Source organism: Phoxinus phoxinus (assembly GCF_949152265.1).
Source record: "Phoxinus phoxinus genome assembly, chromosome: 9".
Classification (NCBI taxonomy): domain Eukaryota; kingdom Metazoa; phylum Chordata; class Actinopteri; order Cypriniformes; family Leuciscidae; genus Phoxinus; species Phoxinus phoxinus.
Genome location: NC_136884.1, coordinates 32,666,863 through 32,689,597, shown reverse-complemented (window position 1 = coordinate 32,689,597; position 22,735 = coordinate 32,666,863). Strand labels below are relative to the sequence as shown.

Below are 22,735 nucleotides of genomic sequence, written 5' to 3'. Positions count from 1 at the left end.
AGCTTTTTTATATATATATATTTTTTTTAGGTAGCTACCCGTCCTGCTGACTTCAACATGAGCATGAGGAGGTAAAGTGAAAAATCAAACACCTTGGAAATGACAGGTATGCACTATGTTTCAGGGAAGGAAAGGTGTGTGACTGGTTAAGTCTCTGTCTTTAGTTCAGTGTGTTAAATAATGTGCTTTTTGCCATTTGTTGTGTATCTTTGGATGATGTTGTGTTGTAAATAAATTCAAACAATCAAAAAGCCATTTTTTTTAAATCTCCTCATTCTTTGTGCAAGGTAATGTAATGATAGTGCCTGAGAGCTCCTAATAGGGCCATTATGGGAGGCTCTTTGTCTCTCTCAGGTGTGAAACACTCAATATTCATGGTGGTTAACGCCTCCTCGCATAAAGCTTTCTTACACAAAACATGTCATACAAATTTTAAATCAATATATTGTCTTATCTGAATGAGTATTCAGGATGATTTTCACATAGTTTTGGAGCAAATATTCTAGGCTACGTGATACAATTTTCAAAAGCCTTGCGACGAAATAATTAGTTTGTCTTTCATGACATTATTTCAGTGACTTTTTTTTGGGTCATTTTCACAAACCACGCATAAATGTTATTATCTCAAAACTACAAACTTTTACATACATGCTGCTGACATATTATTGTAGCAGAGTTTGTGCTGAATGCAGTGTAATAATACTTTAGTCATGAAAATGTCACAAGTAACAGAAATAAGCACAAATGTTAGAGCATGTCAGAACACCTCCAGGACCCAGAAAACACCTCAGACCCCTGAGGGTTAATGGTTAGTTAGGGAGTGAGGGAAGTTATATGTTGTTTTGTTTTTGTTTTCTGTTTTGTATAGGTAAGTTAATGCTATCTCCTTTTATGTAGAGGTTTTTGAGTTTCTTTTGATTTGGGCCCTCCTCCCGAGGTAATACTTTTGGTTTTGGATTTATTTGGTAATGTGTTCCTTTACTTAAGATTCTCTTTATTTTCTAACCCCTGCTAAGTGGAACAATAAAAGGCAGACACGCCATTTCAAATAGAAACTTGTTGTTGGTGTATTTTGTGAATCTGGGACTGGAGAGCTGGAGATCCTCAAAGTCTCTCCACTGTTTGTTCGTCGTTCCCTATTTTATCCCTAGACTAAGGGGGAGACGTAACAATGGGTTAACATTATAGAGCCCTGCACAGGCCAAAAACTCCAGCCCTAACCCGGCCCTGGCCCATGGTGTTCAAGCCCTACCCGGCCCCAGCCCGACCACGCCTGCAATTTTTCAGCCCGAACCCAACCCGACCCGAAACCAACATCAATATCACTTTAAGCTCTCTCTGACACGCTCTCTTTGATGCGCTCTCTCGGTCACGCGCTCTCAGATGAGCGCGGTCTCTGTTACACGCAAACACACACAAGTCACACGCTACTAAGAGGTACACTTTTTTTGTAGGCCTGAAACATGCCCACAAAAATTGGACAGATATTACAGAGAATCATAAGCATGCAGTAGAGTATATAGCGCTACGGGATCCAACCGCAAAAATAAGTAAATAAACGGCCTACTTTTAAGTAACTGAAGAACAATTTTGAAAACAATGTTCAAAAATGAAGAACTCTTCGCCAACTGGCTAATGTTAAATAATATTAATCGGAACCTTTATCAACTCCCCACGCTCCAACTTCTCCCTGATGCTCTGCATGGTCAACTGTCACCTGTTAATGCAAGTGAGTGACGCGACGTGTGCATAAATGCTTATTGCGTTTGTGTTGCTTAGGCGATGTATATAATATTTATAATATAATCAATATACCATATAATATAATATAATATTTCATACACACTATGTGACGTGTGCTCTGCATGTATATTATGGGCACAATGAAAGGAGAGAAGCTAAATAAGCCAGAGTCCGACTTGAGCCCGATCTGTAAAAAAAACAAAAAAATGTCCCCAGTCCAGCCCGATTGGGCTTGCAGACCTTTGGAACATTACATTATACTGTCAGGTGGTTGGTTTTGACATTGGCTGTCATTAAGCCATTATAACATTTTAATGACAAATTCAGTTTGTACTAATTGACGTCTCATCCGTCCTTCGGTCCTGACTCTCTGTGGTCATTAAAAATCCCAGGACGTCCTTCGAAAAAGAGTAAGGGTGTAACCCGGCATCCTGGCCAAAATATGCCCAGTGGCCTCTGTCCATCATGGCCTCCTAATCATCCCCATATACTGATACTGATTGGCTTCATCACTGTCTCCTCTCCACCAGTAAGCTGGTGTGTGGTGGGCGTTCTGGCGTAATATGGCTGCCAACCCTGACCACTCACTGAGTGTCACGTCTTTGTAAACGAAAGTTTAATGCGTTTTAGGAAGGATATTTCCAGTGCAGCCATTGTGGAGGTGGGGTTGTTACCACAGAAACCGAAAATTCTCGGGACAGCAGCATGTGTCCAAATTTCAATCTTAACCGTTCTGTTTCATCAGAAACGATCTGAAAACAGGGCTTTAACTGTAAAATACCGAACTTGTCCTTTAACCTTTTACACCATTGAACGTTATAAAGACTTTATCATATATTTCTGGAACTTCAACTCTTATACAGAACCATTTATATATCTTTGTCTGCTGGGTGTTTTTGCAATACTGTTTGAATGTAGTTTCTTTGTTTTGAATATATTTTGGTGTTTATATATAAAATCACAAAAGCTGCTTTCATTGCTGTTTTTATTTACTCATTGGTTTAAACATATGTTGATGCTTATGACCCTCCCTACAAACAGATTATTAATTAGCATTTACTCAAAGTAGTAACTGTTGGTTATACCATCATGACAAACAGTGCGGATATGAAGTGTCTTAGCTGAAGGAAATAATCCATTATTTATCGACTTTAATCAGGCATGTGATTGGCTAAGGACAAAAAAGCAGGAAAATATACTGATACTTGAATTCATATCTTGCTACTCAGTCAGAATCTCATTAACCTGGAATCGCAGTCTCTGTCACAATAATCATATAACGTTAGGCTATGTGATGTTTTAGGCCTATTTTGCAGACATCCATTTAAAATGTAGGCAATGGCTTATATCGTCACTTCCTGAACGCGTTGTTTGTGTTTGAGCTCCGTCGATTTGATTCAAAATCCGGGATTTCTCTCTTTAACCCTCTGGAGTCTAAGGTGTTTTTGGGGTCCTTGAGATGTTTTGAAATGCCCTGATATTTGTATTTTTTTCAGTTGCTTATAAACATATTAATGGCAAAGGTGTAATTACACTCTATTTAGCACGAACATGGCTATCATAATATGTGAGCAACATATATGTACATGTTTGCATTTTTGAGAGAATATTATTTATGCGTGGTTATTCAAAAAACTCAAACTTAAATTTTCTGATATAAGACCACAAACGACCAACTTCACATATTCCCACAATACTGTTGACTAATGGATCTTGTCGGCTAGAGTATTTACTTCAAAATGATCTGAAAATCATCCGGGCTAATCGTTCACATTAAACAATAGATTGATTTAAATTTTGTAAGACACTTTTTGTTTGGAAAGGCAATATGCAGGTGGGCGTGAATGATCCAAGAAGGTCATGAATAATGTCCTCATTCACACCTGAAGACAAAGACCTGCTAATGCTGCAGTGCATACTAATGAGCCTTAGGTGTCACTGTGGCTACAAGAAAAAATGCAAAGACAACACACACACATATATACATACATATATACATACATACATATATATACCGGTATATATATACATATATATATATATATATATATTACTACAGAATTGGTTCAGAGTTGGAAACATCTTGAAAAAAGTGTATTTTTCCACAAACTGTATGCTTGCAAATTGTATAATATCCAAGGTAAACATTTCTAGTAATTGTGCAGTTAATTCTCATTCGTATTTTCAGAAAGTTTTGGATTATGTAGGCTATCCTCTCCCCAAATTTGTCACTAATAAAACACAAAAATAATTTATAGAGAAGGCTTATATTGACCTTTTAAGATTTTGTTTGCACCTTGTAAATTAGGTTTTGATGTGGCAGTAAAAGCTTTATAAATAATCTATCCAAAACGAAATTTTGTCTTTCATATTTCGTCTGTAACATATGGTCTTTTATAATATATATTAGGGAATAAATGTTAATTTGCAGTTTAATATGTTGCTTATACAAATACATTTTATTTCAACGTATTCAGTCGATTTTTACTCATCTCAGTAGGCAATATAGATAGTTTGCTAAAAGCGAAACTCGCGCGAGCTGTAGTAAACAACAGCATGCGCCGTTCATTCATTCAAACACAGAAACGCGATTCAAATTTAAACAGTCTTTTGCGGTTTACAGACACCATTTCATATCGCGATTAGAACAAAGCACTTACTGATGATCTGCAGCTGGATCCGTTGTTCGGCTACTCCAGCACGTTTGAGGTAAAATGTCCAGGATTATCACGATATTATTATTCCTCACAGCGAGTGTGTTGTCCAGCTGTTGTGGGCGTTGACTGGTTTGCATGTGTTGTTGCTTCAGATCTGCGTTTGAATAGCGCGCGCTCTCGATGGGCGTGTCACATTAGCGGAGTAATGAGGTGCCAGAAAGATAATGAGCACAGCTGATCTCTCGCTCTTTTTATATAGATTACATAAACAGAGAATATTTGTTTTAGTTTTGAATTAGATAATTTAAAACTACACACTTAAATGATTATAGAGATATATAGCTCATGTCTGAGTGAATAGTATTCGCTGAGATTTGTTTAAATTTAGAAACGTGCTTCAGAAAAAAAGTTCACGGAGACGGAGAGGCATAAAGCACTCCCTGTTTACTTTCTTTATTTTACAAAAGCACAATGTTTTATTTCGATTGTAAGTGGACACATAACAAAGTAGACATTTAACAGCTTATTTTCTCATATTTCTTAAGGCTGTATGACCAAAACTGACTGAGTATTTTAGGTCTATTTTGCTGCTATGTAAAAAAAAACGAGCAAAACGCGCCCGCGCGTTTGCCGACCCCAGGGGGTTAAACTCACTTACAACTAATATTTTCTACTTTTTCTCACTGAGAAACACTGACGCTCAAAATATCGTAGTTACAACGCGGACTGTTGAGTAGACGCGTCTCAAACCGATTGACCCAATACCGGTCCGTTACACCTGTGGGTCGGACGGCTGAGCGCGTCTTCTTTACACTCACTTACAAACGAACATTTTCTACTTTTACTCACTGAGAAGCACTGCTGCTCAAACTCTCATAGTTACAACGCGGACTGTTGAGTAGACGCGTCTCAAACCGATTGACCCAATACCGGTCCGCTACACCTGTGGGTCGGACGGCTGAGCGCGTCTTCTTTACACTCACTTACAAACGAACATTTTCTCGCCTATCGTGCGTCTACATCACACCCGTACCATTAAAAAGACAGATTATATCCAAGATTTCAGTTATAAATTAGCGTTAATATTGATAGCATCACTGGTAGCGTCGTTGCTAACTTACTGTCCATCTGTTTAAATGGCGAATATATCAAATGTAACGTTATGTTGTCTACCTTTTGGTGCAGGTGAGGACACATTCGAGCTGCAGGCGGTGCAGTCTGAGCTGGAAGCTGTAGAGAAGCAGATCAGCGACCTTTTAGAGAGACAAGCCGAGCTAAGAGACCGGCGTTTAGCTCTTGAAACATCTCGCGTCGATGCACACAAATCAGTTAATAATCCGCAGACTCCGATTGCGTCAACACCGTGCGTCTCTCAGCATTGGTCCCGTGCGCCAAGGCGGTTCTCACAAGTTTCATACACCCCGGCTCCGAGGCGCCGTCACGAAGCTTGGGTTGTTTCGCAGCGGAAGACGCGAAGAATCTCTCCGCCCCTCCCGGTTTTCGAGATTTCCACTCAGAACCGCTTCTCCCCTCTTCGCGAAACGGAACGCGATGCTGTGATTATCGGCGATTCAATTGTTCGGAACGTCCACGCTACGTCAGGTAAAAGTAAGGTGCGTAGCCACTGTTTTCCTGATGACCGTGTTTCTGATATCGCTGCGCGAGTACCCGAGATCTTGAACGGTGACGAGCGCGTCGGAGCTGTCGTCTTGCACGCAGGAGCGAACGACGTCAGGCTGCGGCAGACGGAGGTTTTGAAAAAGGATTATAGGAACCTAATCGAGACGGTACGCACCGCATCGCCTGAAATAACGATCATCGTGTCTGGGCCGCTTCCCACGTATCGACAAGGGCATGAGAAGTTCAGTAGATTATTCGCGCTAAATGAATGGTTAATGTCATGGTGCAATGAGCAGAAAATGCTCTTTATAAATAATTGGAATCTGTTTTGGGAGCGTCCTAGGCTCTTCCGCGCTGATGGCTTACACCCAAGTAGAAATGGAGCGGATCTTCTGTCGGATAACATCTCCAAGACGTTAAAGACCGTTTGACTAGTTACCAAAAATCCAAATCACAGTCTCTGCTGCACCAAATTAATTGATATAAATACTAGTGTAGAACATTTAATAGAAACTGTGTCTATTCCTCGTTTAGTGAGATCAAATAATAAATCTACTGTAGGATCTAGGAAAAATCTAATTGTTATTAAAACAGAAAATCTCGCTATTAGTGAACAAAAACAATTTCTAAAGCTAGGTCTTCTGAACATTAGATCACTCACACCTAAAGCAGCTATTGTAAATGAAATAGTCACAGATAATAGCATCGATGTACTTTGCCTTACTGAAACCTGGCTTAAACCAAATGACTATTTCGGTCTAAATGAGTCCACTCCACCAGGATACTGTTATAAGCATGAGCCCCGTCTGATTGGTCGTGGCGGCGGTGTTGCAACAATCTATAGAGATATTCTTAATGTTACTCAGAAAACAGGTGACAAATTTAATTCGTTTGAAGTACTTGTATTAAATGTTACGCTCTTAGATGTAAGGAAAAAATCCCTATTATCTCTAGCCTTGGTTACCGTATATAGACCGCCAGGGCCCTACGCTGATTTCCTAAAAGAGTTTGCAGATTTTCTCTCAGATCTATTGGTCAACGTCGATAAAGCATTAATTGTTGGAGATTTCAACATACACGTAGATAATTCAAATGATGCGTTAGGGGCTGCGTTCACAGATTTATTAAACTCCTTTGGGGTCAAGCAAAACGTCACCGGACCAACTCATCGTCTTAATCATACACTCGATTTAATTATATCATATGGAACCGATCCAACCGATATAGATATCATTCCACAAAGTGATGGTGTCAGTGACCACTTCCTGGTAACTTGTATATTACGGACTACAGTACTATGTCATACTGCGCCGCGTTACCGACCAGGCAGAACAATCCTTCCATCCACCATAGATAATTTCTCAAATTGCTTATCTGATTTGTCTCAGTTACTGCCTGAACCCAAACAAACAGACGAATTAGAGGAAGTAACTAGCACTATGAGCACCATTCTCTCTAGAACATTGGATATTGTTGCACCCATTAGATTAAAAAAGGTCAGAGAGAAAAGTAAAGCACCATGGTACAACAATACTACGCATGTTCTAAAGAGAGAAACCCGTAAATTAGAGCGTAAATGGAAACAAACTAATTTAGAGGTCTTTAGAATCGCGTGGAAAGACAGTATGTCACGTTATAAAAAGGCCCTAAAAGCGGCAAGGGCTGAGCATCTCCGCAAACTAATAGAAAACAACCAAAATAATCCAAGATTTTTATTTACCACCGTGGCTAGACTAATAAATAAACAAACGTCACCTGACCAAAATATCCCGTTACAGTTTAGCAGTAATGATTTCATGAACTTCTTCACTGAGAAAATAGAAAGCATCAGAACCACAATTGTAAACACTCAATCTTCAATCGCGCCTTATAAATCAGCCTCAATCATCACCCCGCAAGAACAATTACAGTGCTTTACAACTATAGAACAAAAAGAGCTAAATAAACTTATCACTTCATCTAAAACAACAACGTGCTTATTAGATCCTATACCAACTAAAATACTGAAAGAAGTGTTACCTACAGTGGAAGAGCCTCTTCTCAATATTATTAACTCGTCTCTATCTTTAGGTCACGTTCCAAAAACATTTAAACTGGCAGTTATAAAACCACTCATTAAGAAACCACAATTAGACCCACATAATCTAGCAAATTATAGACCCATTTCAAATCTTCCATTTATGTCTAAAATATTAGAAAAAGTTGTGTCCGCTCAACTGAGCTCTTTTTTGCAAGAAAATGACATCTATGAAAAGTTTCAGTCTGGATTCAGGCCACATCATAGCACTGAAACTGCGCTCGTTAAAATCACTAATGATTTACTTTTAGCTTCAGACCAAGGCTGTATCTCAATACTAGTTTTACTCGATCTTAGTGCTGCGTTCGATACTATAGATCACACAATACTCTTAGATCGACTACAAAATTATACTGGCGTTCAAGGACAAGCATTAAGCTGGTTTAGATCATACTTATCAGACCGCTACCATTTTGTCTATTTAAATGGAAAAAAAATCGATCATAACTTCAGTAAACTATGGAGTGCCGCAGGGATCTGTGCTAGGCCCTCTATTATTCTCAATATATATGCTGCCACTTGGAAATATTATAAGGAAACATGGAATTAGTTTCCATTGTTATGCTGATGACACTCAATTATATATTTCATCACGGCCGGATGAAAACGCTAAATTATCAAAATTGACAGAGTGTGTTAAAGATATAAAAGATTGGATGACGCGTAATTTTCTTCTATTAAATCCAGACAAGACGGAGGTACTACTCATCGGTTCAAAAAACCGCCCACAAAAACCTCTCACAATACAACTTTAACATAGTAGGATGTCCTGCTACTTTATCCTCTACAGTAAAAGACCTGGGTGTCATACTAGACTGCGACCTGTCTTTTAAAAATCATATTTCATATGTTACAAAAACGGCATTTTTCCACCTTAGAAACATTGCTAAGCTACGTAATATGCTGTCAGTTTCTGATGCAGAAAAGTTAGTTCATGCATTCATGACCTCGAGACTAGATTACTGTAATGCTCTATTAGCTGGTTGTCCTGCATCCTCAATAAACAAGCTACAGTTAGTCCAAAATGCAGCTGCTAGAGTTCTTACCAGATCAAGAAAATATGATCATATAACACCGATCTTATCATCTCTACACTGGTTACCTATACATAGGTTTCTTGTATACAAACAATACCGGATGCGCGCGCATCCAAGAGGCAAGACCGCTATATGTTATGCCGAGTTCTGTAAAAGAACATTGTAATTAACGTAGATTTCGCATTGTTTGTAAATTCTTGTTGACTCAATAATAAACTGCAATTTCAGAGTTGGATCTGTTTGCTTGTGTTTCATTTGCATATTAATATAACATTATGTAAAACGTTAGTTACTTGACTAGAATGAAATTGTCCAACTAAGTTTGCGAATCATAAAAACCTGACATACCCTATGCATTTAGGCTAGTTTACAGCACAACAGCTCCGCGTCATCTCTGCTTCTGCTGGATATAGCCGTAAAGACTGTTGCTTTCTGCCTCTTAGATGCGCGCGCATCTGTGTGATGACGTTGCACAGAAACCCGTGTATAAAGTTCCGTATTAATTATAAGGTATTGTTACTGACTTATAAAGCCCTAAACGACTTAGCTCCAGTTTATTTAACGGATCTTCTATCGCCCTATAATCCATCGCGCTCTTTAAGATTGCTAAATTCGAGGCTTTTGGTTATACCTAGGATATCTAAGTCCACCAAAGGAGGGAGAGCATTCTCACATTTAGCTCCAAAACTCTGGAATAGCCTTCCTGATACTGTTCGTTGCTCAGACTCGCTCTCCCAGTTCAAAACTAGATTAAAGACGCATCTCTTTAACCAGGCATTCATATAAATGTTTTAATCTTACAGTTAAATCCGGCCTCTAGTTCATAACCGCCAGAGGAGAACTGGCCCCCGACTGAGCCTGGGTTCTCCCAAGGTTTTTTTTTTCTCCATTAGGTCACCTGATGGAGTTTTATGGCACCATTAGGTCACCTGATGGAGTTTTTCGTTTCCTTGCCACTGTTGCCTTTGGCTTGCTCAGTTGGGGATATTCAATTTAATTAATCAATCAATATTACTATTGATTAGCATTACCAAACATGGACGTTTTATTATTATTTTAATTTATTACTGTGAAGCTGCTTTGATACAATCTGTATTGTGAAAAGCGCTATACAAATATTCTTGACTTGACTTGACTTGACTTATAAAGAACCTTTCTTCCATATCCACTTAGGTTTCTCAGCTTGGACTCAAGCATTTGTGTGGTCCAGGTAACGTTAGCTTTGCATAAAAAAAATGGTTAAATCATTCGCATGGCTACTTTTACTTTTATACTTTACTCAAGTTAAAGTACCAAAGTACAGGCTTGGAAATTTACTTAAAGAAGTTAAATCAGTACTTCTACTTTTACCAGAGTATTTTTTAACACAAGTATCTACTTCTACTTTAGTACGAGAAGTGAGACGGACTATTTTCTTTAGCGGAAGCAATATAAATCGTTTTTAAATAAATAAACTCCTTTTAAAATCAATATTTTGAGTCAAATTATTGATTTATTTAGTATGTAGCCATGTAATAAGCGGGATAATGTAGAGTTTGTCTTACATGTCCTTCACGAGGCACACGCGCGCGGTCTCTTGCTCTCTCTTTCCCTCTGTCATGCACGCGCTACGCGGTTTGAAGCACAGTCTCTGTCTCGCGGGCGCGCTCACTCGCTCGCTCTAGATTCCAGGAGAAACTATTTGCGGCCATCAGTGGGCTATATATTTAATATAATTATTAAAATATAATTATTCATTTTTCATTAGACTATTTGTTGGTGCCCCCTCAGCACTCGGCACCCTACGCACAGTGCGTTATGCGCGTGGTGGGAGCGGCAGCGCTGAATGAACCTTATTGAAAAGTGTTACCATTTTATCAGTTAACGGTTGATAATCAGATAATGTGAGGTAGCCATATAAGCGGGATAATGTAGAAACAGTTTGTCTTACATGTACGTCATACGCGCGCGGTCTCTCTTGCTCTCTCTCCCTCTGTCATGCACATTTTTTTTTTTTTACAGATCTGCATGATTCACGTAGGTCACATTTTCTGGTCGGAAAATCCGGAAATCCGGATTAATCCGGAAAAATCACATCCCTGTTTAATATATCGGCCAAAATTTATTATTTCTAAAATGAACATATAATGGCCAGCACCGTTATGGTGGCCGATATATCTACATACCCTAGCTGTTATTTTTTTGTGAAATGGAAATATGTGCATGACTTACAACTCATAACATTTACATATAAAATAAAATAATAGTTAAAAGGACAAGTTCGGTATTTTACACTTAAAGCCCTGTTGTCAGATTGTTTCTGATGAAATAGAACGGTTAAGATTAAAATTTGATTTCGTTTTTTTCGCTTCCCACCGGAAATTCTTGCCGGTTACATCCACCCACAACCGATGTCGAATTAACCTATTGTGTGTTGCATTAAGAGTTACACAAAAGACAATTTGAAATCTGATTTGACCAACCCATCTGGATAAATCTGTTTTTTTTTTTTCAGGTAATGTCTTGCATTATGAAATTGTCTTAGAGCACACACAAACACAAATTGTAATCAGTATTTTTGTTTTGTTTCACAATAAAAACGTAAGCATCCAACAGAAATTAATTAGAGAAATGTTTGCTTTAGTTTTAAAGTGACACTAGATGAAAAAATACCTTGGAAAAGATTTGGAACAATCTGATTCAAAATGTGATCACTACAGATGTTCACAGTGAATGAGTACATGTGAAAGTCAAACCTTAGTATGTTCAGCTGACAGTGTGAACTCTTTAGTCCAAAAGAGAGTAGATTCACTCCTAAATCCTGCAGGTTATTGTTACTCAGGTCCAGCTCTCTCAGATGAGGGTTTGAAGATTGTAAAGCTGAAGACAAACTTTCACAGCTCTGGCCAGTCAATCTACAACCTGCCAATCTGAACAAAACAATCAAGGATTTAGTAATTAAAACACTCATTAAATGTCAATGACTCAATCTGTCTGACTTTTACAATCCGTAAAGTCCCTGTAAAGGCAATTATAAAAAAAAAAATCTAAACACATTATAAATGTTAGAAATGTATTGCTAAAACACATTACAAAGACTGTGAAGTACTGAATTCGCTCTGTGCACGAGAAAAATGCTAACTTCCGGCTTGAGGGTGGAAATTGGGTACTTCGTTTCCGGTTGCCGTCTTGTTTACATCAGTGGACCGGCGTTAAGTTAGTTTAATCGTTCGCAATGGACCTAAAACATTACAAAAACTTGTGAAATGTCAAGTCAATATAAGAAAACAACTCACCAAGGCAAAAAAGTCACATCTTATTCAATAGGAAGATTATCTGCGGTGCTTTGGTTCTCCGTGTATCTACATCGGCTTTTATTCTCGATTCTCTGTCTCGTCGTCTTCTCACTTCGTCGTCAGCTCTTCAAAGTTATCACTTTCACTCATAACTGTAATCGTTTGATTGCATTTATAATTCTCTTTCTCAACATCTATCCTTTGATATGGAGTGTCTGGAGATCCTGCTTCATCTGACTCGCTCTTTCTCTCTGACAGCGGCAGTATCGCCGGCGCAGTCTCAGTGCGCTGCTACCATTGGCTCGTTGGAGTGTCAATCAATGCAGCGCGATCAATGATTGGACGAAACACTTTCTCTTCTAAAGCACTCGTTTTTCTCTCTTATTCTTTTAAATTTTTCACATCTTTTTACACATCTTTCAACTCTTACTCGTAGCCTGGATTATCCGGGTTACACTCTCCCTGCTTTGAAGATATGCATGTCCCGCTGCATCCTTTAGGCTGCAATGTCACTACAGTAGAATTCCGACTACCTGCTACACGTTTTCTGAGGATTATCTCCAAGAGAATAGGGCTCTCCCAATGACACAGTGAAAGCTGCACTGAGCCCCTGCAGTAATGACTGCACAACCAGAGAAAGGGGATTACACAACGTGGGGTACTGTAGCCTTCTTGGCGGAATATACATCCTCTACTACGTCGTCCATCAGGCTACCGGAAAGACACCCCCTATCGGTTTCACAGCCGGAAGTAGCATATGCTAACGTGCACATAGTCTATTGTGGAGTTAGACCGTTAAACAGTTTCTCACCATTGCTGTGTTCAGGATTTTTTGGGCGGGGCTAAACCACCCCTACTGCACTGGAGGCACTGAGGCTGGCCCCTCCCCTAACAATATAACTAGAGCACATTCACATCAGTTCGCCGCTCAATTGCGAGTTACTGTCAGTACTATTAGTTACTACAGTCTACAGTTTGCTAGCTAGCTATGCCTTCGTCACGGAAATGTATGGGAAGCCAAACACACCGAAAGTGGGACGAATCTGTGTATGTAATCTGCGCAGCTCAATGGACCGAGCCGTCAAGTCCGGCTCTGTAACACCACACCATTTTGTCCCACTTCCCATAGAAGTTACTAGGAGCATCCATTCCAGCTGTAGCAGTGACACTTAAGTGGGCGTGGTTTCAGCGTAGCCAGCAGACACGCCCCCAACGTTTGAGAGCAGAGCATACTGCAAATTTTTTTTCAAGATTTTGATAGCTTATTTTATTGACTTGGCAGCTTTTTTTTATCATTCAAATTTGACTTGATGGCTAATTACAAATTTTTCTGTGGTGTGACAAACTCAGAACACATACCAGTACTTAATTTTGACTTTACAGGGACTTTTAAAATGATTAAAATCTTTGTAAATGTAATGTGCTGGAGAAAGCAGGCGAAGGCGAGGATCTATCCGCAGGGTTTTAATAGGGATGGCTGACGCGAAACAGTCGTTCCGAAGCTTTGCGAGATCCCGAAGCGCAGATGATTCGAAACACTGATCCGAAGCGTGATTCAAAACACCCATGTCACGTGACTATGGCCAAACGAAGCCTCGAAGTGTTTCACTAAATGTTTCATCAGGTGTGATCCGCCGAATCAGCGTTTGATTGACACCGTCGGGAACAGACCACACGATCGCACATCTGTATAAAAGTGAAATCAACGCATATTGACCTCGTGGGTTTTTGTGAGAGGAGTTTGATTTTGAGATAGCGAATTTTTGGTGAATTTATAATGCGATTTGTTTAGTTATATTTAGGCTTACATTTAAATTTACACAACACATTGACCTAGAGACACAGAGTATACATATAGTGACACATTAATAGATACATAGATATAAATATATATAGACAGCTAGATTAATAGATAGATAGATACATAGATAGATTAAAGATGGGGGTAGAAATGTCAACATCAGACCCATCAACATCAACACCAGTAAACACAGGACAGTTTATGGGAACCTTTTGATACTCATATCCATCAAACCCAGATGATACACAATGCTACAGCTGATGCCACAGTGGAAGTGAAAAAATACATCAACGATGGGTATTTGCCCAGAACTCATGATCCACTAACTTACTGGAAAGAGAGATCGGCAGTAATCTTTCCTCATAGTAGCCTATGTCATGGCTAAAAAATATATTTGTATTCCAGCAACAAGTGTCCCTTGTGAGAGGATTTTTTCAAAGGCTGGAGAAATTATCTGAAAAAAAAAGAAGTAGGCTAGGTCCTTCCACAGCAGAGAAATTAATATTTTTGAATAAAAATATCTAAAAAAGCGAGACATTGTGGCTTGATTTATTTTATTAATATTCATTTTGCAGGACCAAAATAACATTATGCACAGTGAGGAGCCTAGTTACAAGATTCACATATTAGAAAAGTACAATAATAAAAAAACAACAACAATTTTAATGGCTCGTCAAGGTTGTTTCAGATCAACACCTGCAAGTGACCACTAGGTGGCACCGTGGAGACGGGTGTCGGATTGATTCGAAGCCTCGAAACAATATGAACCATTTGGTTCAACTGTTTCATTGCTTCACGAAGCCTCGATCTGCCCATCACTAGGTTTTAATGAAATCACACATAGAACAAAATAATAAGGAACACGAGCGACAAAGAAACAAAACCACGAGCAGGATCAAACTAGCAGCAACCATACATGTACAACAACTGACAAGGTAACAAGTGAAACACAAGGGCTATAAATACACAGGCAAACAAGATTAACAAGATAACAAGGGGGCGTGGCTAATAAGAAACACCTGGGAACTAATCGACATAACGGGGAACTGCTAAACCTAGGACAAGACAGGGGAACACAGACATGAATCATGACAATAAACATTTTACTAAGATACATGTTTTAATTAATCTATATATTATATTTTAGTATATTACTAAAATTAATTTTTTAAAGTGCATTATGCCACCCTCAGGCGACATAACTTTGTTTACATTTACTATATAGACTACTATCTAAAAATATTATTTATATTTACATTTACCCATTTGGCAGACGCTTTAATCCAAAGCGATTTACATCGCATTCCAAGGCACACATTTACATTCTTATCAGTTCTCGCTTTCCCTGGGAAACGAACCCATGACCTTGGCTTTGCAATCGCCATCACTCTACTGTTTAAGCTACAGGAAAGCTTTTATATATAAGGGGCCAATATAATATCAACAAATTATACATCTTTTAAAAGGGTTTAGCGTCAACATCAATTAGATGTTGATATATTATTTTGTTTACATCACATTTCACATGGAATACTTACCCTCTGCCATTGCTCTCCAAGAAATCATGCAATTATATGCTGTAAACCTGTATGTGGTCTTATACATTAGACTCTCAAAACTGAACCCACCTCCAAAGTTAATTCTTTCAAAGGTTTTATTAATATCCAAGCAGTACCATCAAAATTTGAAGTCTTGAGGCAAAGCCTTTTATTATCCCTGTTTATCTCCAACAATTATCTTAATGGTAAAATTGACAGACAACATGTTTAGCCAATGAGAAGATGATTCCAACAGTGTGTGGGATGTTTATCTTACACACATTGACATTCTTTTCATTGGGCTATTCACCAGCAAGCTATTGCATGATGCACCTGTTATTCATTGTTGCCATTGTTTCCACATCCAGCTATATTGCTATATTTCCTGTGTTTGCTACAAAATGTAATTGCTATGAAGAGGAGTCAGTTCTTTCTTTGTTAGTTTCTGTTTTATTTACATTTACATTTATTCATTTAGCAGACGCTTTTATCCAAAGCGACTTACAAATGAGAAACAATCTCAGAGCTTCAATTACTGAGAGCAGAGCAGTCTCAGTTGAGTGTCCGCTTTTGAAGCCAGACTGATTGTTGTCCAAGAGGTTGTTCTGCGTAAGAAAGGAGGAGATCTGGTTGAAAACAACTCGTTCAAGTGTTTTTGCGACGAATGGAAGAAGGGATACCGGTCTAGATGTGCTGGATTTAGAATGGGTTTCTTAAGCAGTAGGGTTACCCGAGCCTGCTTGAATGCTGTGGGAAATGTACCAGTGTAAAGAGATGTGTTTATGATGTGTGTGAGTGTGGGTATAACAGAGGAAGAAATAGCTTGAAGTAGGTTAGTGGGAATAGGATCAAGCGGACAGGTAGTAGGTAGTATTCATGTAATATTTGTATACACTTTCTACCTTATATTAGATTAATAATGCACAAATCCTCCAGACCACTTTAAACGTGTTAATAAGGTGTTGAATGAGACAAAGGAACATTTTCCCCTTTCAACATTTATCCCTCCGCATTGTTCAGTCCACAATCAATGGGTGAGACGAATAAGGGGAGTTAAAAGACTACTACCCAAACACACTGGGGCTCATCCCTTTGAGACTGACCCTCCAGAAGTTTTACTTTCAACTAAGGTACGTTACTTTCAACTGTGAGGGTACGTTTACATGACAACGATGTACTAAAAATGGACAAGTGTTTTCTTTGTATAGATCAAAACATCATCGAAACAATCCCCGTTCACACAGGTCCACGAAAAATGACTAAAAACGCTACATTATGCATGCCAGACCAGCAGTTAGCAATGTCACATAATATTGATATACACCGTTAATTCTAGTAATGGGCGATATAAACGAAATGCGATATAAACGATACAAAATTGGCCTACGATAGAGATTTTAATTCTATTGCATTATCGCGATAATGCATGTTGATGACACAATCTACCCGCGAAATTTAGAGCCCTCGAGCTGTAACCGGCTGAAACACATCATATTCGTCATCATCTTGAGTAAACATGGCTGAAAGCGAAACGGAGGAGCTGGTGAAAAAGATCGATTATTTGGACTTGGTTCGGATTTAAGCCGTCTGACGAGCAGCAGCAAACAGACTATACAGAGTGCGTTGGCAACAGTTCGGTAACACACGACTAATCTGTTCTACCACCTCAAAACGAAACATGTCACTGAATACCAGCGCGTATTCACAAAATAGTGGTAGGGTGTAAACACAAAATCTCTGTGTGTGCCCGCACAAACCGCAATGGCTATGTCTAACCACACTTGAGACAGAGCCATAAATCGGCCCAACAGAGGAAATTCCCACCTGGACGTTCCCCCTTCTATATTTGTTTAGCCAACCCTGAGAGGTGGGACTTTTCTCAGAATTCAAATAGCATTTACACAAGGCCTTCCCTCTCTTGGTCCTTCCTGAAATCCTGATGTGAAGATGATGCTTTACTAGAAGTCTTCTGAAGACCCCCATCTGCAATGCCTTCACTCTCCGAACAGAGTCAGACTGTATTTTCTTCAATCCAGAAGAAAACAATTGCGACTTCAATGTTCGACACTCTCGGAGCCATCAACATCCTTTTCCAAGAACTTCAAGAATTGTTTCCACTGCAAAGGCCATTTAAATATCAATTTAATGAGGTGCTCTGAAAATGATAAGCGGATGGTTCTTCATAGTTAAATGGATCTTTCCCATAGTTCCATTTCCTGTTTCCGGTTCAATTCTGTCACTCACCCTTTTTCCTATGCATGTGTGTATGTGTTTAGATTAGTTATGTTTGTGATTTAGTTAATAAAACTTGTGCACAATACGTATTTGGTTCTGATTCTCTGCTCGCAACAAAGTTTACTTTACGATTTAGATTTTGACTACAGGCTCTTAGTACTATACAGTAAGAAAGACATTTCCCTTCCCCGGAAATGAATATTTCTTAGAATTAATAAACAATTAACGCTGATTGTTCACGGGGCGAACAGGTGGGTTGATTGTAATATTAATTTTACTACATTTAGTTAATTATATTAACTGATCCAAATATTCATAATCAGTTATAACCAGTTATTATTGATTATTAATATTTCATAGAGCTAATTTGTTACAAAGCTATTCAGGACACCCCTGGTCTAAGTTAACAAGTCATCTGTGCATTGTTGTTCAACACTGCAGATAAATCATTCATGAAACAAACTGATCTGATATAAATTACTGACTCAATGATTCAGCCTCAGATGTTGAGAGTGAAATTGAAAATCAAACCTCAGTATTTTCAGTGGACAGTTTGAACTCTTTAGTCCAGTAGAGAGCAGCTTCACTCCTGAATCCTGCAGGTCATTGTTACTCAGGTCTAGCTCTCTCAGATGGGAGTTTGAAGATTGTAGAGCTGAAGACACAGTTTCACAGGATGTTTCATCAAGACTACAGCCATCAAACCTGCCAAACCAAAATGTTTATATGAATTTTTTTTTTTTTACGTTTGAGAACAAAGACAAACAGCAACAAACAGTCAACACAGCTTCATGGGTATTTACATGGAAATTATTTCAAAAAAAGTAAACAGGTTATCATGTAAACATATATACTTATACACGCTTATAGACTCATACATAAGTAGACATGCGTACAAACACAAATACTGTCATGTCCATAGCCATACTTTCATGCAGCTTGAAGTTATATTCTCTCACGGTGCTTACATGTGTGAAATAAATTTTATATACATACATTTAGCTCCCATCTCTGTTTTGTTATATGTATAGTCCATTTTGCCCAGTGTTTTTCAAAAGTCTCTTCTTGTAGTCTTAAAGGGTTAGTTCACCCAAAAATGAAAATTCTGTCTGTAATTACTCACCTTCATGTTGTTCCACTTTCATTCATCTTCGGAACACAAATTAAGATATTTTTGATGAAATCTGAGATCTGTCTCACTCCTCCTCCATAGGCTTCTTAACCTGTTAGCCTGAAGCGCCACTTTTGAAAAATCCCCAGAAATGGCATACCCACACTAAAATAGATAGTGTTTATTAACCCTTTGTCCTAAAAACACAAGTATGGTCTCATTTGAAAGCTGACACCTGGCACTTTATTGGAAATGTAGAATTAATTATTGTCATAATGAAAAAAAAAATTATGAATAGCTTAAAAGTTGTGTAAGTTATTAGAAATTTATTTTTATGAAACATCTTCATGAAAATTAAATTGAAGTTGGCCCGTCAGCACTCTAGAAATGCACTCCAGCTAAAGACACATGTCTGACCATGTTATATTTAAAATTTGAAGGTGATAAGTCTAAAACTCTGTATTTTGTTAAATGTTTTTCAAGATCATGTCATATGACTTTATTTTGAATTGACTCTAAAATGCAAACTTGTGTTTATTGTCATCTATAAGCATCTATTCAGTCTATTGTCTCTATTGTTTTGTGGTGCAAACGAGCCCCATTCAGTGTCACTCTCTCCTGCACTCATTCACACATCTCCAGCCTGCTTATGGCCCTGGTAATATGCATTTCTTTTGTTTGCATTATAATGGCTAAGGACTGGCTATTCACGGTTTTTCACCCCCTAATTTCTTTCATAATTATCACTTCACATTGAAACTGTATCAAATGCCTTTCTTGAACAAAGAAACATTTCAGTAAGCATTCCTATTTAGAAAAATTCATAAAAATAACAGCTAGATGGCAGGTGCACCTGAGCTAGCTAACGTTAGCATGTTAGCTTAGCACACCATCAATACACGACAATTTATGAGATTAAAACCATGTTTGTGCTCCAAACTTACTTTATATTGCAAGTCGAGTGTTTTAAATAACCTTCAGCGATCTTATGTGGCTTCAGATAAAAAAATCAGACAGAAAATGTATTATTTGATAGTATTCTGCACTATGCTAAAGTCTATCGATTAGAATTACATTATAAATATAATCTACTATTATAAAAATACCTGACATGGCTCGAAGAACACAGGTAAATCAAATATCATTGCAATCATGTTTATTGTCTTCAAAACATCTTTATCTGCATGTTACAACGATCTCTGAAAGCTAGCTTTGTGTTAGTGGCGTCCTGGAAGGTCACATGGTATGGCTCTTCTTCATGTGCACTGTGCATCCATATATGGATTATTCTGTGTATCTCTGGCGCCCTCAGTCTGCTGTATGAATTGAAAACACAGTACATCAGTGTATCCAGCGCGCATTATGCTTACATGGACGCATTTTGATATAAATTCAATAAATATTATTCCTGTCTATAGAAATCTGATGTAAACCTATGAGAATCTATCAATATTTCTCCAAATCTGCACATTTTTGAGCCAAAAGCCCCGAGGGACGTTGTTTTGTCACGCGTTCTCATGACAACAGCAGGAGAGTTTTTTTCAGAATGGACGCGGCTGATGCTCATAATTCATATTAAAGGTATCGACTCATTTTTTCATTACATAAATCCTGACACAAATTAAGACATAACTGTCACTATAAGTTTCTCAGAATACAATAGTGGTCAAATACTGAAACGTGAGACTTATATCTTTTTAATGATGTATAGTTTGTCAAGGTAATAACATTAAATCTGATAGTAACTTTGAACTATATAAAAAAAAAAACGCTTCAGAGCGTCCTCGCTCTGGTGAAGGCTAACAGGTTAAGGGATTGAAACTTGCCGGCCCAGAAAGTTATTAAAGACTTTATTTTTGGTCATACAGACTTAAGAAATATGAAAAAATAAGCTGTTAAATGTCTACTTTTTATGTGTCCACTTACAATCAAAATAAAACATTGTGCTTTTGTAAAATAAAGAAAATAAACAGGGTGTGCTTTCTGCCTCTCCGTCTCCGTGAACTTTTTTTCTGGTGCACGTCATTAAACTTAAACAAAACTTAGCGAATACTATTCACCCAGGCATGAGCAATATCTCTTTATAATCATTTAAGTGTGTACTTTTAAATTATTAAAAACTAAAACAAATATTCTCTGTTTATGTAATCTATATAAAAAGAGCGAGTTCTCATTTCAGCTCATTATAACTCGTTATCTTTTAATGTGACCAGGCCCACGGAGAGCGCAAATTCAAACGCAAATGATCAGAGGCAATACATGCAAACATGCAAAACGGCCACATCAGCTCGATAAAACAAATCAAGTTTAATCAGATGAATGTACTATGTCATATTGCGAGGCTGTGAGGAATAATCCTGGGAAACTTACCTCAGAAGTGCTGGATTCACTTCGAGGAGCAATGGATCCAGTTGAGGATTAGTAGTAAGTTTTTTATTCTTAAATGCTTTGTTCTAATCACGATATGAAATAGGATCTGTAAACCGCAAAAAGACTGTTTAAATATGAATCGCATTTCTGTGTGCAAATGAATGAACGGCACATATGCGCGCTGTTGTTACTGGTTGTGACTAGTTTTTTAAAATAGACATCAAATAAGCTTTTGTTAGCCAGTTTCTGCTCATATGTTAAATATATTGTATGTTTTTTCAAAAATAAACTCATCAACTAAGATGTTATAGTGTTTGTTCCAATGTAACGTTAGGCTATATTAAATTAATGAATCCTTAACTTTGAAATTATAAAATGTATACTTAAAAAAGAAGAAGAAAGATTACACTTGAAATATTGTTAAAATTGTAATTGTTGTTGATTTACATGTGAACACTTTTTAATAAAATAGCAAAAAACATTTACAAGGTAGATGTAAAATAATCTTTATAGGTCAATATAAGCCTTCTCATTAAATTATTTATTATTGTTTTTTATTAGTGACACATTTGGGCGTAATTCAAAACTTTCTGAAAATACAGTATGAGAATAACTGCACAATTACTAGAAATGTTTACATTGGATATCATACAATTTGCATGTACAAAAAAAATTGTGAAAAAAAAGAAACGTTTCCAAATCTAACTTTGAACCCATTCTGTAGAATGGCCCATATAGCCTATTTGAACAGGATTTGCTTCCAGGTATGACTATATATATATATATATATATATTTATTTATTTTGTCCTCACATTCTTTCTTGTGTGACACACCTGAATGAAAGGCTCATTATGCAAGCTCATTATTGCGGGGCATTGTCTTCTCAGGTGTGAACCACTCACTTTTCATGATGGTGTTGGATCAGTCACGCCCCTGCGCATATTCCCTTTCCAAACAAAAAGTGTTTTACCAAATTTAAATCAATGTATTGTTTTATGTCAATGATTAGTCAGGATGATTTTCAGATCATTTTGAAGGAAAAACTCTAGGCGACAACATCCATCACTCAAAAGTATTGTGGACACATATTTACTATGTGTTTTGTGGCGTTATTTCAGACACTTTAATTTTTTGTTTTTTTGAATAACGTGCATAAACATTATTCTCTCAAAAATACAAACATGTACATGCATGTTGCTCACATATTATGGTAGCCATGTTTGTGATAAATAGAGTGTAATTACACCTTTGTCATTAATATGTTTATAAG

At 37.8% G+C, this 22,735-nt stretch overlaps 1 protein-coding gene across 2 annotated transcripts in view; it reads right to left on the bottom strand.

Annotated features, from left to right (window-relative positions):
* Window positions 1-22,735, bottom strand: part of LOC307004695 (NACHT, LRR and PYD domains-containing protein 3-like) — a 64,314-nt gene that overhangs the window by 16,962 nt on the left and 24,617 nt on the right. For both annotated transcript variants that reach the window (XM_079624100.1, XM_079624101.1), the window contains exons 6-7: window positions 18,515-18,688; window positions 11,870-12,043 (exon numbers count right to left, since the gene is read on the bottom strand). In XM_079624100.1, coding sequence (XP_079480226.1) covers window positions 11,870-12,043; window positions 18,515-18,688 — 348 coding nt within the window. The remainder of the gene's footprint in view (window positions 1-11,869; window positions 12,044-18,514; window positions 18,689-22,735) is intronic.